This window comes from Oncorhynchus mykiss, chromosome 28, assembly GCF_057628025.1.
Source record: "Oncorhynchus mykiss isolate SJ-2025 chromosome 28, ASM5762802v1, whole genome shotgun sequence".
Classification (NCBI taxonomy): Eukaryota; Metazoa; Chordata; class Actinopteri; order Salmoniformes; family Salmonidae; genus Oncorhynchus; species Oncorhynchus mykiss.
The window spans coordinates 45,032,156-45,054,973 of NC_143049.1; the positions used below are offsets into that span (position 1 = coordinate 45,032,156).

General features: G+C 42.2%; 1 protein-coding gene across 4 annotated transcripts in view; it reads left to right on the forward strand.

Moving 5' to 3' along the window:
* The window catches only part of atp6v1h (ATPase H+ transporting V1 subunit H), a 34,506-nt gene extending 12,523 nt beyond the window's left edge, over positions 1-21,983 (forward strand). For all 4 annotated transcript variants that reach the window (XM_090226060.1, XM_090226062.1, XM_090226061.1 and 1 more), the window contains 7 exons: positions 3,133-3,230; positions 4,691-4,883; positions 7,087-7,265; positions 8,158-8,283; positions 9,362-9,463; positions 9,914-10,027; positions 21,520-21,983. In XM_090226060.1, the coding sequence (XP_090082186.1) occupies positions 3,133-3,230; positions 4,691-4,883; positions 7,087-7,265; positions 8,158-8,283; positions 9,362-9,463; positions 9,914-10,027; positions 21,520-21,589 (882 nt within the window). In that variant the 3' untranslated portion in view covers positions 21,590-21,983. The remainder of the gene's footprint in view (positions 1-3,132; positions 3,231-4,690; positions 4,884-7,086; positions 7,266-8,157; positions 8,284-9,361; positions 9,464-9,913; positions 10,028-21,519) is intronic.
* The last annotated feature ends 835 nt before the right edge of the window (positions 21,984-22,818 follow it).

Genomic DNA, 22,818 nt, shown 5'->3' on the forward strand with positions numbered 1-22,818 from the left:
GGATGGGCTGGACATGCCTAGAGATGAGTTCGGATTGGTCTGCCATGTAGCATGTTTCTGTCTATAATATGAGTTGTTTAGCATGTGTAGGTAATCCTTTCTATAGCAGCTTTTTTGAAAGACAGGAAAACAGCAGTGTCCCTATCGAATCCAATTTCTGGAGGACCGAGTTTTGAAATCAGTGGAATGCCTGGTGGAAGCAGAGTTTGATGGCTAAAGAGATGGAGACAATTCAGGCGTTTGATTGTAAATGCGGATGGAGTCGAAAATAGAACAGAACGCCCGTCTCCTGATTTTTTTTTTTCTTCTTCAACCTAACGGCAACCGTGACAGAGAGGGAGAAGCATTCATCCAGAGTCGAGCGAGCTACATTTTTAGATATCATGCGTTAGCTAGCTAACGTTAGCTAGCGAGCCAACCAGCCAGCTAACGTTACGTTTATGATCTGTGTAGTAAAATTATTGGTATCTTCGAGCCATTTGCATTGCCAGTGACATTGAATTTAGCTACCTGTATATTCATGCACGGTAGTAACGTCATGAGTTGGGGATTATGGTTCATTGTTTAGCTAGCTAGCTACATGTCTAAACAGAAGACTCCACTATGCAAGTTACCATTTCACTCTAGCGTTTACACCTTCTGTATCCTCTGCATATGACGAACAAACTTAGATTTTATTTTATATAGTGTGTTTGCCAGAGACTGACATGGGAAGAACAACATGACCTGCACCAAAGTCAGATTTGGACATATCGTTAGACAGTGTCCAAGTTCTAAAATTCTCTGGTAGAATGCCGTTTTTATTTTGTCTCACTCACATTCGTAAGCTATTTTCTCTAATTAGCTTGCCATTAACTTGTGAACATTGATCTTGTTGAGTTTCTTTTCCAGTAATAATGAATATAAATTAGCTAAGACATTGTCAGCTATATGATGTGGTCATTATTTGAACTGGTTAGCCAGCTAATGTAAGGTTAGCTACCTATCTAACAAGCTAGAAACGAACCAAAACATTGTTGAGAATGTTGCTTTTAGTTGTCTGGTTTTCTAGATTGACATATACTAAATACATTTTAAACTGATGGGTTTATTGTTGTTAAAATACACCAGTTATGCTATTTTGGACCACCAGGCTGCTGATGTCATGCAGCACGTCGCTTTTGTGTTCAAACTTTTTCATATTGACAACGACAAGTTTGATGGCCAAAATCAAAATTGCACCTAACCTGGAATAGTACATTATGGCCTTTCTCTTGCATTTCAAAGATGATAAAAATAAAAAAATCTTTGCCCTCTTCTACCAGTTCTAATGTGTTATATTCTCTTGAATTTCACATTTCCAATAACTTCAATGTATTTCCTTTCAAATGGTATCAAGAATATGCATATCATTGCTTCAGGTTATGAGCTACTGAAAATGGGGGGGAAAAGGGTCAGATCCTTTTAAAGAGATGTGTCGGGAAAAGGCTTAATAGCCTTAACCCTTATCTTATGTACTACGACATCTACTATTATTGCTGCTATTAGTGCTGCTGCTATTATTACTACTATTGCTGCTATTTCTACTGCTTCTGTTGCTCTCAGGATGTCTCCTCAGTTTCTCACTCCCTTTCTTCCTGATTCTTTTTTTTTTGTTGCTTTTATGAAACGCCTCTAACAGATTAATTGGATCTATTTTCTCCTCAGCTTTCTTTGCTCAGGTCCTTGAGGGGACACGTCCTGTCTGTTCTGTGATGATACTCTCTTTGTCTAGCATGGTTCTGCATGGTGCTCGTGGTTGCAGATGCCAGTTACTGTTGAGCAGTTACTGTCAAGCACTGTGGCTGTTTTTGTTAAATGGGCTATATAAATAAAGATCGATTTGATTGAGGTTGGTGATGTTGAACACACCTGTTTCAGAATGGAAGAGCAGGTACAGTGGGGCAAAAAAGTATTTAGTCAGCCACCAAAGTTCTCCCACATCAAAAGATGAGAGGCCTGTCATTTTCATCATAGGTACACTTCAACTATGACAGACAAAAGGAGAAAAAACATTCCAGAGAATCACATTGTAGGATTTTTAATGAATTTAGTTGCAAATTATGGTGGAAAATAAGTATTTGGACACCTACAAACAAGCAAGATTTCTGGCTCTCAAAGACCTGTAACATCTTTTTTAAGAGGCTCCTCTGTCCTCCACTCGTTACCTGTATTAATGGCACCTGTTTGAACTTGTTATCAGTATAAAAGACACCTGTCCACAACCTCAAACAGTCACACTCCAAACTCCACTATGGCCAAGACCAAAGAGCTGTCAAAGGACACCATAAACAAAATTGTAGACCTGCACCAGGCTGGGAAGACTGAATCTGCAATAGGTAAGCAGCTTGGTTTGAAGAAATCAACTGTGGGAGCAATTATTAGGAAATGGAAATCATACAAGACCACTGATAATCTCCCTCGATCTGGGGCTCCACGCAAGATCTCACCCCGTGGGGTCAAAATGATCACAAGAACGGTGAGCAAAAATCCCAGAACCACACGGGGGGACCTAGTGAATGACCTGCAGAGAGCTGGGCCCAAAGTAACAAAGCCTACCATCAGCAAGGGCATTGAAGATCAAACGTGGCTGGGTCTTTCAGCATGACAATGATCCCAAACACACCGCCCGGGCAACGAAGGAGTGGCTTCGTAAGAAGCATTTCAAGGTCCTGGAGTGGCCTAGCCAGTCTCCAGATCTCAACCGCATAGAAAATCTTTGGAGGGAGTTGAAAGTCCGTGTTGCCCATTAACAGCCCCAAAACATCACTGCTCTAGAGGAGATCTGCATGGAGGAATGGGCCAAAATACCAGCAACAGTGTGTGGAAACCTTGTGAAGACTTACAGAAAATGTTTGACCTCTGTCATTGCCAACAAAAGGTATATAACAAAGTATTGAGAAACTTTTGCAACTTTTTTTTTTCTCTCATTTTGTCTGTCATAGTTGAAGTGTACCTATGATACATTACAAGCCTCATCTTTTTAAGTGGGAGAACTTGCACAATTGGTGGCTGACTAAATACTTTTTTGCCCCACTGTATCTCCAAATCCCTGCCTGTGTTTCCCTGACCAGTCTTAATAAAAGTTTGTGTGTCTGTGTTCTCCCCCTGCAGAGTTCTCAGTATGTGCAGTGTGTAGCAGGCTGTCTCCAGCTGATGTTGAGGGTGAATGAGTACAGGTTTGCCTGGGTGGAGGCTGACGGGGTCAACTGGTGAGTCTCTGTATACTATTACTACATCTAATACTACTGACTACTAGTCTCTGGATACTATTACTACATCTAATACTGCGGACTACTAGTCTATGGATACTATTACTACATCTAATAATATTACTACATCTACTACTACTAGTCTATTCATACCATTACTACATCTAATAATATTACTACATCTAATACTACTGGTCTCTGGATACTAATACTACTGACTACTAGTCTCTGGATACTATTACTACATCTAATACTGCGGACTACTAGTCTATGGATACTATTACTACATCTAATAATATTACTACATCTACTACTACTAGTCTATTCATACCATTACTACATCTAATAATATTACTACATCTAATACTACTGGTCTCTGGATACTAATACTACTGACTACTAGTCTCTGGATACTATTACTACATTTAATATTACTGACTACTAGTCTCTGGATACTATTACTACATCTAATACTGCGGACTACTAGTCTCTGGATACTATTACTACATCTAATACTACTAGTCTCTGGATACTATTACTATATTTATTAACAAGGGTGGTTTCCTGTATCTCAAATCCAGGCTGTATCACAACCGGTTGTGATTGGGAGTCCCAAAGGGTGGCGCACAATTGGCCCAGCATCGTCAGTTTTGGCCGTCATTGTAAATAAGAATTTGTTCTTAACTGACTTGCCTAGTTAAGTAAAGGTTTAAAAAAAACTTTAGGAATCTGTGGCATGGCATTGTGACAAAACTGCACATATTAGTGACCTATTGTCCCCAGCACAAGGTGCACCTGTGTAATGATCATGCTGTTTAATCAGCTTCTTGATATGCCACACCTGTCAGGTCGATGGATTATCTTGGCAAAGGAGAAATACTCACTATCAGGGATGTAAACAAATTTGTGCACAACATTTTTGAGAAATAATAATTTTTATTCATATGGAACATTTCTGGCATCTTATTTCAGCTCATGAAACATGGGATCAACAGTTTACATGTTGCGTTTATATTTTTAATCAGTATACTTCTGTTAGTTATCATTGTTACATTATCATTATCATTGTTCTATCTGTTAGCATTACATCATTAGTGTGTTTGGGGTTGTCTGATGCTTTATGCTGCTTGACTACACTACAAGAGGAAGTTAGACTAACCACTGCTGTTATCTGTAACTCAAGCCATAAACTCCCTAACCAAAACCATGCAATGAAACCACGATGCACCATAAAACTGCTGTGATCGACAAGTGTGGTGTCCTGTACCACCTGACCCCTGACCCTGTTCTCTCTCCTCCCTCTAGCATTACCACCTGACCCTGTTCTCTCTCCTCCCTCTAGCATTACCACCTGACCCTGTTCTCTCTCCTCCCTCTAGCATTACCACCTGACCCTGTTCTCTCTCCTCCCTCTAGCATTACCACCTGACCCCTGACCCTGTTCTCTCTCCTCCCTCTAGCATCACGGCTGTGCTCAGTAACAAGTGTGGTTTCCAGCTGCAGTACCAGATGGGGTTTTGTGTGTGGCTGCTGGCCTTCAACTCTCAGCTCTGTGAGCAGCTACGCCGTTACAACGTTGTGCCGGCCCTGTCTGACATCCTGCAGGAGTCTGTCAAGGAGAAGGTCACGCGCATCATCCTGGCTGCCTTCAGGGTACGTACTGCTAGTTAGTTACGGCACCCTGTTCCCTATAGGTTGTCTTCAGGGTACGTACTGCTAGTTAGTTACGGCACCCTGTTCCCTATAGGTTGTCTTAAATGATCTGTCAAAGGAATCTAAGCAAATGTACATAATATTGATGCTACCGTCTCTTATGACCGAAAAGAGCTTCAGGATATCAGAACAGCGATTACTCACCTCGAACTGGATGAAGATTTTATCTTTAATGAGTCTGACAGGAAGGATATAATGTTGTCCCCAGACAAGGCCCAAATCCCTGTCATCCACATGAAGGAGGCAATCATGTTGTCCCCAGACAAGGCCCAAATCCCTGTCATCCATATGAAGGAGGAGATCATGTTGTCCCCAGACAAGGCCCAAATCCCTGTCATTCACATGAAGGAGGAGATCATGTTGTCCCCAGACAAGGCCCAAATCCCTGTCATCCACATGAAGGAGGAGATCATGTTGTCCCCAGACAAGGACCAAATCCCTGTCATTCACATGAAGGAAATGCAAGGGGCGGAGGTCATGGTGCCTTGTGAGAATTTGTCGGTGAGTGGGTAACCCGCCTCTACTATTCGTTCTATTAGCCAAAGTCTAATCACTGGAGAATAAACTGGAAGAGCTCTGTTCGAGACTATCCTATCAACGAGACATTTAACGGTAATATCTTTCGTTTCATGATTGAACGATGTCATAGATAATAACAGTTGGCTGGGTTTTCCGTGCATCGGCAGGACAGAATAGCTACATTCAGGGGTGGGGGGTGTGTCTGTCAGTAACAGCTGGTGCGCAATGTCTAATATTAAGGTAATCTCGAGGCATTTGTGTTAATTATGGATCCCATAACTCTTCCTGGGGTCCAGAAAAATTAAGGCAGTTTATACAATTTTAAAAACATTACATTTCACAATACATTGTGTTCCCTCAGGCCCCTACTCCACCATTACTACATATCTACAGTACTACATATCTACAGTACTAAATCCAGGTGGACATGTGTGTGTAGTGCGTATGTTATTGTGTGAATGCATGTCTCTGTGCCCATGTTTGTGTTGCTTCAGTCCCTACTCTTCCATAAGGTGTGTATTTTTTAAATCTGTTTTTAAATCTAGTTTTACTGCTTGCTTCAGTTACTTGATGTGGTATAGAGTTCCATGTAGTCATGGCTCTATGTAGTACTGTGGAATAGAGTTCCATGTAGTCATGGCTCTATGTAGTACTGTGGAATAGAGTTCCATGTAGTCATGGCTCTATGTAGTACTGTGGAATAGAGTTCCATGTAGTCATGGCTCTATGTAGTACTGTGGAATAGAGTTCCATGTAGTCATGGCTCTATGTAGTACTGTGCACCTCCTATAGTCTGGACTTGGGGACTGTGAAGAGACCTCTGGTGGCATGTCTTGTGCGGTATGCATGGGTGTCCGAGCTGTGTGTTAGTAGTTTAGACAGACGGCTCAGTGCATTCAACATGACAATACTTCTCATAAATACAAGTAGTGATGAAGTCAATCTCTCCTCCAATTTGAGCCAGGAGAGTCTGGGAACAACATTATCTCCTCCTTTTCTCGCACATTGACCCGGTACAGGTATCCCCTGTATATAGACACTTTATTGCTACTTTTTTCAATAATTCTTTACTATTTTCTTAACTCTTTCTTGAACGCGTGTGGGAGCGGCGTGTAGCTGTGCAGTTGGAGCAGTGTGGAGTTTGTCGCTGTAGCAGTTTGAGTTGTGCATTCGGAAAATATTGCAATGCCTTGACTTTAAGCGGCAATCTAATTAGCATAATACAAAATTCCCCATAAAAATCTGTCCGTTTAAGCTAGAGATCTGTTTTATTTCATTGGATGCGTCTCAATCCACCACATCCTCCGATATTGCCCTTCTGCGGTGAAGTTGATAAAATAATCTGATTTCATTGGTCCTCAACTCGTGGCTCAGATACTTCGTTCAGGATAGAGTTTGCCTGCCCGGAAGAAGATTACTTCTGAAGGATTTGTTGCCGTAGAAATGTACCTGGCTTAAATCTGATCAACTTTCGTGGTACTTGTTATCCAGAGTCGAACTCAGGGTTGACCAAATTTACCTTTCTATCTCCTCAAACCACGTACGTAGTAGAGGGTTCTGGAGAAATGGGAGACCCATCAGGAGTATGCTCTGGCCATGATACATGTTAATATTATTATTCTAGAACCTGTTGGAGAAGTCAGCGGATAGGGAGACCCGTCAGGAGTATGCTCTGGCCATGATCCAGTGTAAGGTTCTGAAGCAGCTGGAAAATCTGGACCAGCAGAAGTATGACGATGAGGACATTACGGAAGACATCAAGTTCCTGCTGGAGAGTCTGGGCGAGAGTGTTCAGGACCTCAGGTAAGGTTACCTTTGACCCCTAACCCTAACTTCTCCATGTCTGAACCTAGAGTCTGGGAGAGAGTGTCCAGGACCTGACGGGTAACATTACTGCTAACCTCAGCTACGCTAGCAGGCATTACTGTGCTTTTACATGAACCTGGATAAACTAGGTGCTATGCTAGCAGGCATTACTGTGCTGTTACATGAACCTGGAGAAACTAGGCTGTTCTGCTAGGCGCTACACTAGCATGCATTACTGTGCTGTTGCTTGAACCTGGTGAAACTAGGCGCTATGCTAGCAGGCATTACTGTGCTGTTACTTGAACCTGGAGAAACTAGGCGCTATGCTAGCAGGCATTACTGTGCTGTTACTTGAACCTGGAGAAACTAGGCGCTATGCTAGCAGGCATTACTGTGCTGTTACTTGAACCTGGAGAAACTAGGCGCTATGCTAGCAGGCATTACTGTGCTGTTACTTGAACCTGGAGAAACTAGGCGCTACGCTAGCAGGCATTACTGTGCTGTTACTTGAACCTGGAGAAACTAGGCGCTACGCTAGCAGGCATTACTGTGCTGTTACTTGAACCTGGAGAAACTAGGCGCTACGCTAGCAGGCATTACTGTGCTGTTACTTGAACCTGGAGAAACTAGGCGCTACGCTAGCAGGCATTACTGTGCTGTTACTTGAACCTGGAGAAACTAGGCGCTACGCTAGCATAACTGTGCAGATCTCTTAAACCACACTGGACCTGTCCTGGAATACCCCTCAAATTGAACTCTCCCAACAGGTCAACATCTCTCTATATTAAGGACTGTCGGGACTGAGGCTGTTCTTCAGCAAAGTTTATCTGCTAGTTTGTTGCTTGTTATTTAAGCTTGTTTTCTCTCACTCTCTTTCACTCACACACAGTTCGTTTGATGAGTACAGCTCAGAGCTGAAGTCGGGTCGCCTGGAGTGGAGCCCGGTCCACAAATCAGAGAAGTTCTGGCGTGAGAACGCTGTTCGCCTCAACGAGAAGAACTACGAACTCCTCAAGTAAGCAAAGAGCACTACCTAGTGTGGGATGGTTCGGTAAGACACAGAGCACTACCTAGTGTGGATGTTAGGTAAGACACAGAGCACTACCTAGTGTGGAGGTTAGGTAAGACACAGAGCACTACCTAGTGTGGAGGTTAGGTAAGACACCGAGCACTACCTAGTGTGGAGGTTAGGTAAGACACCGAGCACTACCTAGTGTGGATGTTCGGTAATGATTTTGCATCCCAAATGGCACCCTAAGTGTAAATAAAATAACATAAGAATACAATCACTTATTAAAGGCCTGGCTAAAAAGGTTGGTTTTTAAATGTTATTTAAATAACCTCAATGGAGTCTGCATCTCTTACCTGACAGGGCAAGCTGTTCTGTAACTGAGGGGCTTTACGAGAGACCGCTGTTCTGTAACCGAGGGGCTTTACGAGAGAACGCTGTTCTGTAACTGAGGGGCTTTACTAGAGAACGCTGTTCTGTAACTGAGGGGCTTTACTAGAGAACGCTGTTCTGTAACTGAGGGGCTTTACTAGAGAACGCTGTTCTGTAACTGAGGGGCTTTACTAGAGAACGCTGTTCTGTAACTGAGGGGCTTTACTAGAGAACGCTGTTCTGTAACTGAGGGGCTTTACTAGAGAACGCTGTTCTGTAACTGAGGGGCTTTACTAGAGAACGCTGTTCTGTAACTGAGGGGCTTTACTAGAGAACGCTGTTCTGTAACTGAGGGGCTTTACTAGAGAACGCTGTTTTGTAATTGAGGGGCTTTATGAGAGAACGCTGTTTTGTAATTGAGGGGCTTTACTAGAGAATGCTGTTCTGTAACTGAGGGGCTTTACTAGAGAACGCTCCACACCCGTCTTGGTTTTGCATCTAGGTACTGTAGACAGACCAGCTCCTTAGCTGAGAGTTTGTCAGTGATTCTAATATTTTTGAAAGACATGGTAGTTTATAAAGGTATCTGATGTTAGTGTGATGACGTTTCTAATGTTCGGGTTAGTTAGGGTGATGAGGTAGCTGGTGTTAGGGTGATGAGGTGGTATCTGATGTCAGGGTTTGTTATGTGTTATATGTTCTCCCTCCTCAGGATCCTTACTCGGCTGCTGGAGGTATCTGATGACCCTCAGGTTATTGCTGTAGCTGCTCATGATGTTGGAGAATACGTCAGACACTACCCTCGGGGGAAACGGTAAGGACACACAGTATACACTGAGTGAACAATACATTATGAACACCTGCTCTTTCCATGGCATAGACTGGACAGGTGAATCCAGGTGAAAGCTATAATCCCTTATTTATGTCACCTGTTAAATCCACTTCAATCAGTGTAGATGAAGGGGAGGAGACGGGTTAAAGAAGGATGTTTAAGCCTTGAGACATGGATTGTGTGTGTGTCCTTCAGAGGGTGAATGATTAGGACAACATATTGAAATGCATTAGAACGGGGTATGGTAGTAGGTACCAGGCGCACCGGTTTGTGTGCCAAGAACTGCAACGCTGCTGGGTTTTTTACACTCAACAGTTTCCTGCATATATCAATAAATGGTCCATCATCCGAAGGACATCCAGCCAACTTGACACAACTGTGGGAATGTTTTGTCCACTCTGTGTTTATATAACCAGTGTTTCTCTGTGTCAGGGTGATAGAGCAGCTTGGAGGTAAACAGCTGGTGATGAACCACATGCACCATGACGATCAGCTGGTCCGCTACAACGCCCTGCTGGCCGTGCAGAAACTCATGGTCCACAACTGGTATGTACTACTACTACTACTACTACTACTAGGTACTAGTTTAAACTCATGGTCCACAACTGGTAACTACTACTACTACTACTACTACTACTACTACTACTACTAGGTACTAGTTTAAACTCATGGTCCACAACTGGTATGTACTACTACTACTACTGCTGCTGCTACTACTACTACTACTACTACTACTACTACTACTACTACTACTAGGTACTAGTTTAAACTCATGGTCCACAACTGGTACGTACTACTACTACTACGTACTAGTTTAAACTCATGGTCCACAACTGGTACCTACTACTACTGCTGCTGCTACTACTACTACTACTACTACTACTACTACTACTAGGTACTAGTTTAAACTCATGGTCCCCAACTGGTACGTACTACTACTACTACTACTAGGTACTAGTTTAAACTCATGGTCCCCAACTGGTACGTACTACTACTGCTAGGTACTAGTTTAAACTCATGGTCCACAACTGGTACGTACTACTACTACTACTACTACTACTACTACTACTACTACTACTACTACTACTACTACTACTACTACTACTACTACTAGGTACTAGTTTAAACTCATGGTCCCCAACCGATACGTACTACTATACTACTAGGTACTAGTTTAAACTCATGGTCCACAACTGGTACGTACTACTGCTAGGTACTAGTTTAAACTCATGGTCCCCAACTGGTATCTACTACTACTACTACTACTACTACTAGGTACTAGTTTAAACTCATGGTCCCCAACCGGTACGTACTACTATTACTACTGCTACTGCTACTAGGTACTAGTTTAAACTCATGGTCCCCAACCGGTACCTACTACTACTACTACTACTACTACTACTACTACTACTACTACTACTGCTAGGTACTAGTTTAAACTCATGGTCCCCAACCGGTACGTACTACTACTACTACTGCTAGGTACTAGTTTAAACTCATGGTCCCCAACTGGTACGTACTACTACTACTACTACTACTACTACTACTACTAGGTACTAGTTTAAACTCATGGTCCCCAACTGGTACGTACTACTACTACTACTACTACTACTACTACTACTACTACTAGGTACTAGTTTAAACTCATGGTCCCCAACTGGTACGTACTACTACTACTACTACTACTAGGTACTAGTTTAAACTCATGGTCCCCAACTGGTACGTACTACTACTACTACTACTAGGTACTAGTTTAAACTCATGGTCCCCAACTGGTACGTACTACTACTACTACTACTACTACTACTGCTAGGTACTAGTTTAAACTCATGGTCCCCAACCGGTACGTACTACTACTACTACTACTAGGTACTAGTTTAAACTCATGGTCCCCAACTGGTACGTACGTACTACTACTACTACTAGGTACTAGTTTAATCTCATGGTCCCCAACTGGTACGTACTACTACTACTAGGTACTAGTTTAAACTCATGGTCCCCAACTGGTACGTACTACAACTATATTACTACTAGGTACTAGTTTAAACTCATGGTCCACAACTGGTATGTACTACTACTACTACTACTACTACTAGGTACTAGTTTAAACTCATGGTCCACAACTGGTAACTACTACTACTACTACTACTACTACTACTACTACTACTAGGTACTAGTTTAAACTCATGGTCCACAACTGGTATGTACTACTACTACTACTGCTGCTGCTACTACTACTACTACTACTACTACTACTACTACTACTACTACTAGGTACTAGTTTAAACTCATGGTCCACAACTGGTACGTACTACTACTACTACGTACTAGTTTAAACTCATGGTCCACAACTGGTACCTACTACTACTGCTGCTGCTACTACTACTACTACTACTACTACTACTACTACTAGGTACTAGTTTAAACTCATGGTCCCCAACTGGTACGTACTACTACTACTACTACTAGGTACTAGTTTAAACTCATGGTCCCCAACTGGTACGTACTACTACTGCTAGGTACTAGTTTAAACTCATGGTCCACAACTGGTACGTACTACTACTACTACTACTACTACTACTACTACTACTACTACTACTACTACTACTACTACTACTACTAGGTACTAGTTTAAACTCATGGTCCCCAACCGATACGTACTACTATACTACTAGGTACTAGTTTAAACTCATGGTCCACAACTGGTACGTACTACTGCTAGGTACTAGTTTAAACTCATGGTCCCCAACTGGTATCTACTACTACTACTACTACTACTACTAGGTACTAGTTTAAACTCATGGTCCCCAACCGGTACGTACTACTATTACTACTGCTACTGCTACTAGGTACTAGTTTAAACTCATGGTCCCCAACCGGTACCTACTACTACTACTACTACTACTACTACTACTACTACTACTACTACTGCTAGGTACTAGTTTAAACTCATGGTCCCCAACCGGTACGTACTACTACTACTACTGCTAGGTACTAGTTTAAACTCATGGTCCCCAACTGGTACGTACTACTACTACTACTACTACTACTACTACTACTAGGTACTAGTTTAAACTCATGGTCCCCAACTGGTACGTACTACTACTACTACTACTACTACTACTACTACTACTACTAGGTACTAGTTTAAACTCATGGTCCCCAACTGGTACGTACTACTACTACTACTACTACTAGGTACTAGTTTAAACTCATGGTCCCCAACTGGTACGTACTACTACTACTACTACTAGGTACTAGTTTAAACTCATGGTCCCCAACTGGTACGTACTACTACTACTACTACTACTACTACTGCTAGGTACTAGTTTAAACTCATGGTCCCCAACCGGTACGTACTACTACTACTACTACTAGGTACTAGTTTAAACTCATGGTCCCCAACTGGTACGTACGTACTACTACTACTACTAGGTACTAGTTTAATCTCATGGTCCCCAACTGGTACGTACTACTACTACTAGGTACTAGTTTAAACTCATGGTCCCCAACTGGTACGTACTACAACTATATTACTACTAGCTACTAGTTTAAACTCATGGTCCCCAACTGGTACGTACTACTACTACTACTGCTAGGTACTAGTTTAAACTCATGGTCCCCAACCGGTACGTACTACTACTACTACTGCTAGGTACTAGTTTAAACTCATGGTCCCCAACTGGTACGTACGTACTACTACTACTACTACTACTACTACTACTACTACTACTACTAGGTACTAGTTTAAACTCATGGTCCCCAACTGGTACGTACTACTACTACTACTACTACTACTACTACTACTACTACTACTACTACTAGGTACTAGTTTAAACTCATGTTCCACAACTGATACGTACTACTACTATATTACTACTATTACTACTGCAACCGGTATGTACTACTACTACTAGGTACTAGTTTAAACTCATGGTCCCCAACTGATACGTACTACAACTATATTACTACTAGGTACTAGTTTAAACTCATGGTCCCCAACTGGTACGTACTACTACTACTGCTAGGTACTAGTTTAAACTCATGGTCCCCAACCGGTACGTACTACTACTACTACTACTAGGTACTAGTTTAAACTCATGGTCCCCAACTGGTACGTACTACTACTACTACTAGGTACTAGTTTAAACTCATGGTCCCCAACTGGTACGTACTACTACTACTACTGCTAGGTACTAGTTTAAACTCATGGTCCCCAACCGGTACTTCTACTACTACTACTAGGTACTATTTTAAACTCATGGTCCCCAACTGGTACGTACTACTACTACTACTACTACTACTAGGTACTAGTTTAAACTCATGGTCCCCAACTGGTACGTACTACTACTACTACTACTACTACTACTACTAGGTACTAGTTTAAACTCATGGTCCCCAACTGGTACGTACTACTACTACTACTAGGTACTAGTTTAAACTCATGGTCCCCAACTGGTACGTACTACTACTACTACTGCTAGGTACTAGTTTAAACTCATGGTCCCCAACCGGTACTTCTACTACTACTACTAGGTACTATTTTAAACTCATGGTCCACAACTGATACGTACTACAACTATATTACTACTAGGTACTAGTTTAAACTCATGGTCCCCAACTGGTACGTACTACTACTACTACTACTACTACTGCTAGGTACTAGTTTAAACTCATGGTCCCCAACCGGTACGTACTACTACTACTACTACTACTACTACTACTAGGTACTAGTTTAAACTCATGGTCCCCAACTGGTACGTACGTACTACTACTACTACTACTACTACTAGGTACTAGTTTAATCTCATGGTCCCCAACTGGTACGTACTACTACTACTAGGTACTAGTTTAAACTCATGGTCCCCAACCGGTACGTACTACTACTACTACTACTACTACTACTAGGTACTAGTTTAAACTCATGGTCCCCAACTGGTACGTACGTACTACTACTACTACTACTACTACTACTAGGTACTAGTTTAAACTCATGGTCCCCAACTGGTACGTACTACAACTATATTACTACTAGGTACTAGTTTAAACTCATGGTCCCCAACTGATACGTACTACAACTATATTACTACTAGGTACTAGTTTAAACTCATGGTCCCCAACTGGTACGTACTACTACTACTACTACTACTACTAGGTACTAGTTTAAACTCATGGTCCCCAACCGGTACGTACTACTACTACTACTACTACTACTACTACTACTACTACTGCTAGGTACTAGTTTAAACTCATGGTCCCCAACTGGTACGTACTACTACTACTACTAGGTACTAGTTTAAACTCATGGTCCCCAACTGGTACGTACTACTACTACTACTGCTAGGTACTAGTTTAAACTCATGGTCCCCAACCGGTACTTCTACTACTACTACTACTACTACTACTAGGTACTAGTTTAAACTCATGGTCCCCAACTGGTACGTACTACTACTACTACTACTACTACTACTACTACTACTGCTACTAGGTACCAGTTTAAACTCATGGTCCCCAACTGGTACGTACTACTACTACTACTACTACTACTAGGTACTAGTTTAAACTCATGGTCCCCAACTGGTACGTACGTACTACTACTACTACTACTACTACTACTAGGTACTAGTTTAAACTCATGGTCCCCAACTGGTACGTACTACTACTACTACTGCTAGGTACTAGTTTAAACTCATGGTCCCCAACTGGTACGTACGTACGTACTACTACTACTACTACTACTACTACTACTACTACTACTACTACTACTACTAGGTACTACTAGGTACTAGTTTAAACTCATGGTCCCCAACTGGTACGTACTACTACTACTACTGCTAGGTACTAGTTTAAACTCATGGTCCCCAACTGGTACGTACTACTACTACTACTACTACTACTACTACTAGGTACTAGTTTAAACTCATGGTCCCCAACTGGTACGTACTACTACTACTACTACTACTGCTAGGTACTAGTTTAAACTCATGGTCCCCAACTGGTACGTACTACTACTACTACTACTACTACTAGGTACTAGTTTAAACTCATGGTCCCCAACTGGTACGTACGTACGTACATACGTACGTACTACTACTACTACTAGGTACTAGTTTAAACTCATGGTCCCCAACTGGTACGTACTACTAGGTACTAGTTTAAACTCATGGTCCCCAACTGGTACTTACTACAACTATATTACTACTAGGTACTAGTTTAAACTCATGGTCCCCAACTGATACGTACTACAACTATATTACTACTAGGTACTAGTTTAAACTCATGGTCCCCAACTGATACGTACTACAACTATATTACTACTAGGTACTAGTTTAAACTCATGGTCCCCAACTGGTACGTACTACTACTACTACTACTACTACTACTACTGCTAGGTACTAGTTTAAACTCATGGTCCCCAACCGGTACGTAACACTACTACTACTACTACTACTGCTAGGTACTAGTTTAAACTCATGGTCCCCAACTGGTACGTACTACTACTACTACTAGGTACTAGTTTAAACTCATGGTCCCCAACTGGTACGTACTACTACTACTACTGCTAGGTACTAGTTTAAACTCATGGTCCCCAACCGGTACTTCTACTACTACTACTACTACTACTACTACTACTACTACTACTAGGTACTAGTTTAAACTCATGGTCCCCAACTGGTACGTACTACTACTACTACTACTACTACTACTGCTACTAGGTACTAGTTTAAACTCATGGTCCCCAACTGGTACGTACTACTACTACTACTACTACTACTACTACTACTACTACTAGGTACTAGTTTAAACTCATGGTCCCCAACTGGTACGTACGTACGTACGTACGTACGTACGACTACTACTACTACTACTACTACTAGGTACTAGTTTAAACTCATGGTCCCCAACTGGTACGTACTACTACTGCTAGGTACTAGTTTAAACTCATGGTCCCCAACTGGTACGTACGTACTACTACTACTACTACTAGGTACTAGTTTAAACTCATGGTCCCCAACTGGTACGTACTACTACTACTACTACTACTACTACTGCTAGGTACTAGTTTAAACTCATGGTCCCCAACTGGTACGTACTACTACTACTACTACTAGGTACTAGTTTAAACTCATGGTCCCCAACTGGTACGTACTACTACTACTACTGCTAGGTACTAGTTTAAACTCATGGTCCCCAACTGGTACGTACTACTACTACTACTAGGTACTAGTTTAAACTCATGGTCCCCAACTGGTACGTACTACTACTACTACTACTGCTAGGTACTAGTTTAAACTCATGGTCCCCAACTGGTACGTACTACTACTACTACTAGGTACTAGTTTAAACTCATGGTCCCCAACTGGTACGTACTACTACTACTACTGCTAGGTACTAGTTTAAACTCATGGTCCCCAACTGGTACGTATGGTCTTCAACCGTTTGTTATTATACTTTATTTAACTAGGCACGTCAGTTAAGAACAAATTCTTATTTACAATGACTGCCTACCCTGGCCGACGCTGGGCCAATTGTGCGCCGCCCTATGGGACTCCCAATCACGGCCGGGTGTGATACAGCCTGGATTCGAACCAGTTACTGTAGTGACGCCTCTTTCACTGAGATGCAGTACCGTAGACCCCTTTTCCACTTGGGAGCTAATACTATAAAGTCTTAGTCAATAACTGGTACTTACTATATTAATACTATACATTTATAGTCAACTGGCAGCTTCATTAAATAATACCCGCAAAACATCGGTCTCAACGTCAACAGTGAAGAGGCGACCCCCGGGATGCTTCTTGCAATGAAAAAGCCATATCTCAGACTGGCCAATAAAAATAAACGATTAAGATGAGCAAAAGAACAGACACTGGACAGCTTTTTCTTTGCAACTCTGCCTAGAAAGCCAGCATCCCGTAGTCGCCTCTTCACTGTTGACGTTGACTGGTGTTTTGCGGGTACTATTTAATGAAGCTGCCAGTTGAGGACTATTTCTCAAACTAGACACTCTAATGTACTTGTCCTCTTGCTCAGTTGAGCACTGGGGCCTCCCACTCTTTCTATTCTGGTTAGAGCCAGTTTGCGCTGTTCACAGCGTTGTACGAGATCTTTAGTTTCTTGGCAATTTCTCACATGGAATAGCCTTCATTTCTCAGAACAAGAATAGACTGATGAGATTCAGAAGAAAGTTCTGTGTTTCTGGCCATTTTGAGCCTGTAATCGAACACACAAATGCTGATGCTCCAGATACTCTAAAGAAGGCCAGTTTTATTGCTTCTTTAATCAGCACAACAGTTTTCAGATGTGCTAACATAATTGAAAAAGGGTTTTCTAATGATCAATTAGCCTTTTAAAATGGTAAACTTGGATTAGCTAACACAACGTGCCATTGGAACACAGGAGTGATGGTTGCTGATAATGGGCCTCTGTACGCCTGTGTCTATTCCATATAAAAGCAGCCGTTTACCAGCTACAATAGTAATTTACAATATTAACAATGTCTACACTGTATTTCTGGTAAATGTTGTTATTTTAATGGACAAAAAATAGCTTTTCTTTCAAAAACAATAACATTTCTAAGTGACCCCAAACTTTTGAACGGTAGTGTGTATATATATATAGTACCAGTCAAAAGTTTGGACACACCTACTCATTCAAGGGTTTTTCTTTATTATTATTATTTTCTACATTGTAGAATAATAGCGAAGACATCAACTATGAAATAACACTTGGAGTCATGTAGTAACCAAAAAAGTGTTAAACAAATCTATGACTGCTTTGCACACTCTTGGCAATTCTTTCAACCAGCTTCACGAGGAATGCTTTTCCAACAGTCTTGAAGGAGTTTCCACATATCCTGTGAAGCTTTTTCTTCACTTTGTGGTCCATCTCATCCCAAACCATCTCAATTGGGTTGAGGTCGGGTTATGCAGCACTCCATCACGCTCCTTCTTGGTGAAATAACCCTTATACAGCCCGGAGGTGTGTTGGGTCATTGTCCTTTTGAAAAACAAATGTTAGTCCCACTAAGCGCAAACCAGATGGGATGGTGTGTTGCTGCAGAATGCTGTGGTAGCCATGCTGGTTAAGTGTGCCTTGAATTCTAAGTAAATCACCAACAGTGTCACCAGCAAATCACACCACCTCCTCCATGCTTCACGGTGGGAACCACACATGCGGTGATAATCCGTTTACCTGCTCTGCGTCTCACAAAGACACGGCTGTTGGAGCCAAAAATCTTAAATTTGGACTCACCAGACCAAAGGACAGATTTCCACTGGTCTAATGTCAATTGCTTGTGTTTCTTGGCCCAAGCAAGTCTCTTCTTTATTATTGGTGTCCTTTAGTAGTGGTTTCTTTGCAGCAATTATACCATGAAGGCCTGATTCACAGAGTCTCCTCTGAACAGTTGATGTTGAAATGTGTCAGTTACTTGAACTGTGGAGCATTTATTTGGGCTGCAATTTCTGATGCTGTTAACTCTAATGAACTTATCCTCTGTAGCAGAGGTAACTCTCGGTCTTCCGTTCCTGTGGCGGTGCTCATGAGAGCCAGTTTCATCATAGCTCTTGGTGCGACTGCACTTGAAGAAACTTTCAAAGTTCATGAAATTTTCTGAATTGATTGATCAGTCAAATTTATAAATCCCTTTTTTTCATCTGCCGATGTCGCAAAGTGCAAAACAGAAACCCATCCTGAAACTCCAAACAGCAAGCAATGTATGTTTTAATGTAATGATGGGCTGTTGTTTCTCTTTGCTTATTTGAGCTGTTTTTGCAATAATATGGACTTGGTCTTTTACCAAAGCGATCTTCTGTATACCACCCCTACCTTGTCACAACACAACTGATTGGCTGAAACGCATTAAGAAGGAAAGAAATTCCACAAATTCACTTTTAGCAAGGAACACCTGTTAATTGAAATGCATTCCAGGTGACTACCTCATGAAGCTAGTTGAGAGAATGCCAAGAGTGTGCAATGCTGTCAAGGCAAAGGGTGGCTACTCTGAAGAATATATATATATTAATTATTATATATTTTTATTTTTTTAATTTAAAGCCTATTTCATAGTTTGATGTCTTCACTATTATTCTACAATGTAGAAAACAGTAAAAATAAAAACCCTGCAATTAGTATGTGTCCAAACTTTTGACTGGTACTGTATATATGAACCTGTTGGTTTACGACACGCTCACTATATACTGTTCCTTGTGAAAGTATTCAGACTCCTTGACTTTTTCCACATTTTGTTAAGTTACAGCCTTATTCTAAAATGGATTAAATATTTAAAAGATTCTCAGCAATCTACACACAATACCCCATAATGACAAAGCAAAACAGATTTTCAGAAATTGTGCCAAATTTAGAAAAAATTAAAAAGATGACTTATTTACATAAGTATTCAGACCCCTTGCTATGAGACTAGAAATTGAGCTCAGGTGCACCCTGTTTCCATTGATCACCCTACAACTTTTTTGGTGTCCAGCTGTGGTAAATTCAATTGATTGGACATGATTTGGAAAGGCACACACCTGTCTATATAAGGTCACACAGTTGACCGTGCATGTCAGAGCAAAAACCAAGCCATGAGGTTCCGAGACAGGATTGTGTCGAGGCACAGATCTGGGGAAGGGTACCAAAACATTTCTGCAGCATTGAAGGTCCCCAAGAACAGTGGCCTCCATAATTTTTAAATGGAAGAAGTTTGGAACCATCAAGACTCTTCCTAGAGCTTGACCCGGCCAAACTGAGCAATCGAGGGAGAAGGGCCTTGGTCAGGGAGTTGACCAAGAACCAAATGGTCACTCTGACAGAGCTCCAGCATTCCTCTGTGGAGATGGGAGAACCTTCAAGACAACCATCTCTGCAGTACTCCACCAATCAGTCCTTTATAGAAGAGTGGCCAGACGGAAGCCACTCCTCAGTAAATGGCACATGGCAGTCTGCTTGGAGTTTGCCAAATGGCACCTAAAGACTCACAGACCATAAGAAACAAGATTCTCTGGTCTGATGAAACCAAGATTGATCATGCTTTGGGAATGTTTTTCAGCGGCTGGGACTGGGAGACAAGTTAGGATCGAGGGAAAGATAAACGGAGCAAAGTACAGAGATCCTTGATGAAAACCTGCTCAGGACCTAAGACTGGGGGGAAGGTTCCAACAGGACAACGACCCTAAGCAAAAAGCCAAGACAGGAGTGGCTTCGGGACAAGTCTCTGAATGTCCTTGAGTGGCCCAGCCAGAGCCCGGACTTGAACCCGGTCGAACATCTCTGGAGAGACATTAAAATAGCTGTGCCGAGACGCTCCCTATCCAACCTGACAAAGCTTGAGAGGATCTGCAGAGAAGAATGGGAGTAACTCCCCAAATACAGGTGTGCCAAGCTTGTAGCATCTCACCCAAGAAGACTTGAGGGTGTAATGGCTGCCAAAGGTTGTTCAACAAAGTACTGAGTAAAGGGTAATATTTCATATTTTTTAATTGTGTATATATAAATGAGCAAAAATGTGTTTTGTCATTATCGGGTGTTGGGTGTAGATTGAGGGGAAAAAATGATAATACATTTTTGAATACGGCTGTAACCTAACAAAATGTGGAAAAAGTGAAGGGGTCTGAATACTTTTCCGAAGGCACTGTAGTTTAGTAGAACCCCTCCCTCTCCCCTGTTTCAGGGTGGGCCTAGACTGTTGAGTGCCGAAAACAAGGGGTTAAATACACTACATGACCAACAGTATGTGGACACCTGCTCGTCGAACATCTCATTCCAAAATCAAAAGCATTAACATAGAGTTGGTCCCCCCTTTGACGATATAACAGCCTCCACTCTTCTGGGAAGTCTTTCCACTAGATGTTGGAACATTGCTGCTGGGACTTGCTTCCATTCAGCCACGAGCATTAGTGCGGTCAGGCACTGATGTTGGGTGATTAGGCCTGGCTCGCAGTCGGTGTTCCAATTAATTCCAAAGCTGTTTGATGGGGTTGAGGCCAAGTATGGTAGATTCTGGATTATTGATGATATACTCCTCCTCTCCTCTACAGGGAGTATCTGGGGAAGCAGCTCCAGTCGTCTGACCAGCAGCAGCAACCGGCTGTGGCCACCAGGAGCTGATCTCCTAACTCCTGACCCCTGCATGGAACCCACTCTGTGTCTGGGTTTGCATACATGTACTGGGGTATACATGCATACCAGTGTATGTGTGGCTGAGTGTGTGTATCTATGTACATCATCCAATGAAATTACCTGGATCAACTGTCCAGTTTATGTCAGGAGTTGATGTGTAAAAGGTGTCTCTTTTCTTACCTGTCAATTCTCCTCCACTCTGGCTGTATGTTGATTTCCTGGTCATGCTACAGTATATTATGTCATGTGTCCTCACGCCTATGTGATGTAAGGTGATTTAAATAGCACTTTGTGTTGTGATCAATTTTAAATGGCTGAAGTTATTTGTGTCATGTGTAAAACGTTGTGAGTATGCATTCCAATAAAACTAATCTAGAGGGTCTGGTGGGCTGTGTTTCTTCGCAGGTTCTTGACTGCTGTCATCTCTCATAACTGTAAGGTAAAGTCTCTCAGGTAGTTTAAGATGCATTTTGAAAAACATGTCAGATTGAGAGACCGACCACAGCAAGTCCAGCATTGGACTCTGGATCTTCTGTTGCCTCTCACAGGAGAAGAGTTGTTGGAATAGAAAACTAAGACCTCCGCTGTGTTTGTGCGTGGCACCAGGCTAGCATACAGCTGCGGAGTTGTGATGAGTCAATATTTATGTATTTGTTCCCCGCTCCACTGGGTTCTCTCACACACAGACAGCACACGCAAATAAACACACAAGATCCCCTGTTTAGATGAACACTGAACCATGCATGAGAGCGTCAGCTGTTTTGGATCACGCTGTCTGTAGCCGATGTGAGTAAGACCTTTTTAAACAGGTCAACATTCACAAGGCTGCAGGGCCAGACGGATTATCAGGACGTGTACTCAGAACAACAACCTATCCATCAATGTGAGCAAGACATAGGAGCTGATCGTGGACTACAGGAAAAGGACTGAACAGGCCCCCATTAACATCAACGGGGCTGTAGTGGAGCGGGTCGAGAGTTTCAAGTTCCTTGGTGTCCACATCACCAACGAACTATCATGGTCCAAGCACACCAAGACAGTTGTGAAGAGGGCACGACAAAACCTTCTCCCCCTTAGGAGACTGAAAAGATTTGGCATAGGTCCCCAGATCCTCAAAAGGTTTTACAGCTGCATCATCGAGAGCATCCTGACCGGTTGCATCACCGCCTGGTATGGCAACTGCTCGGCATCTGACCCTAATGCACTACAGAGGGTAG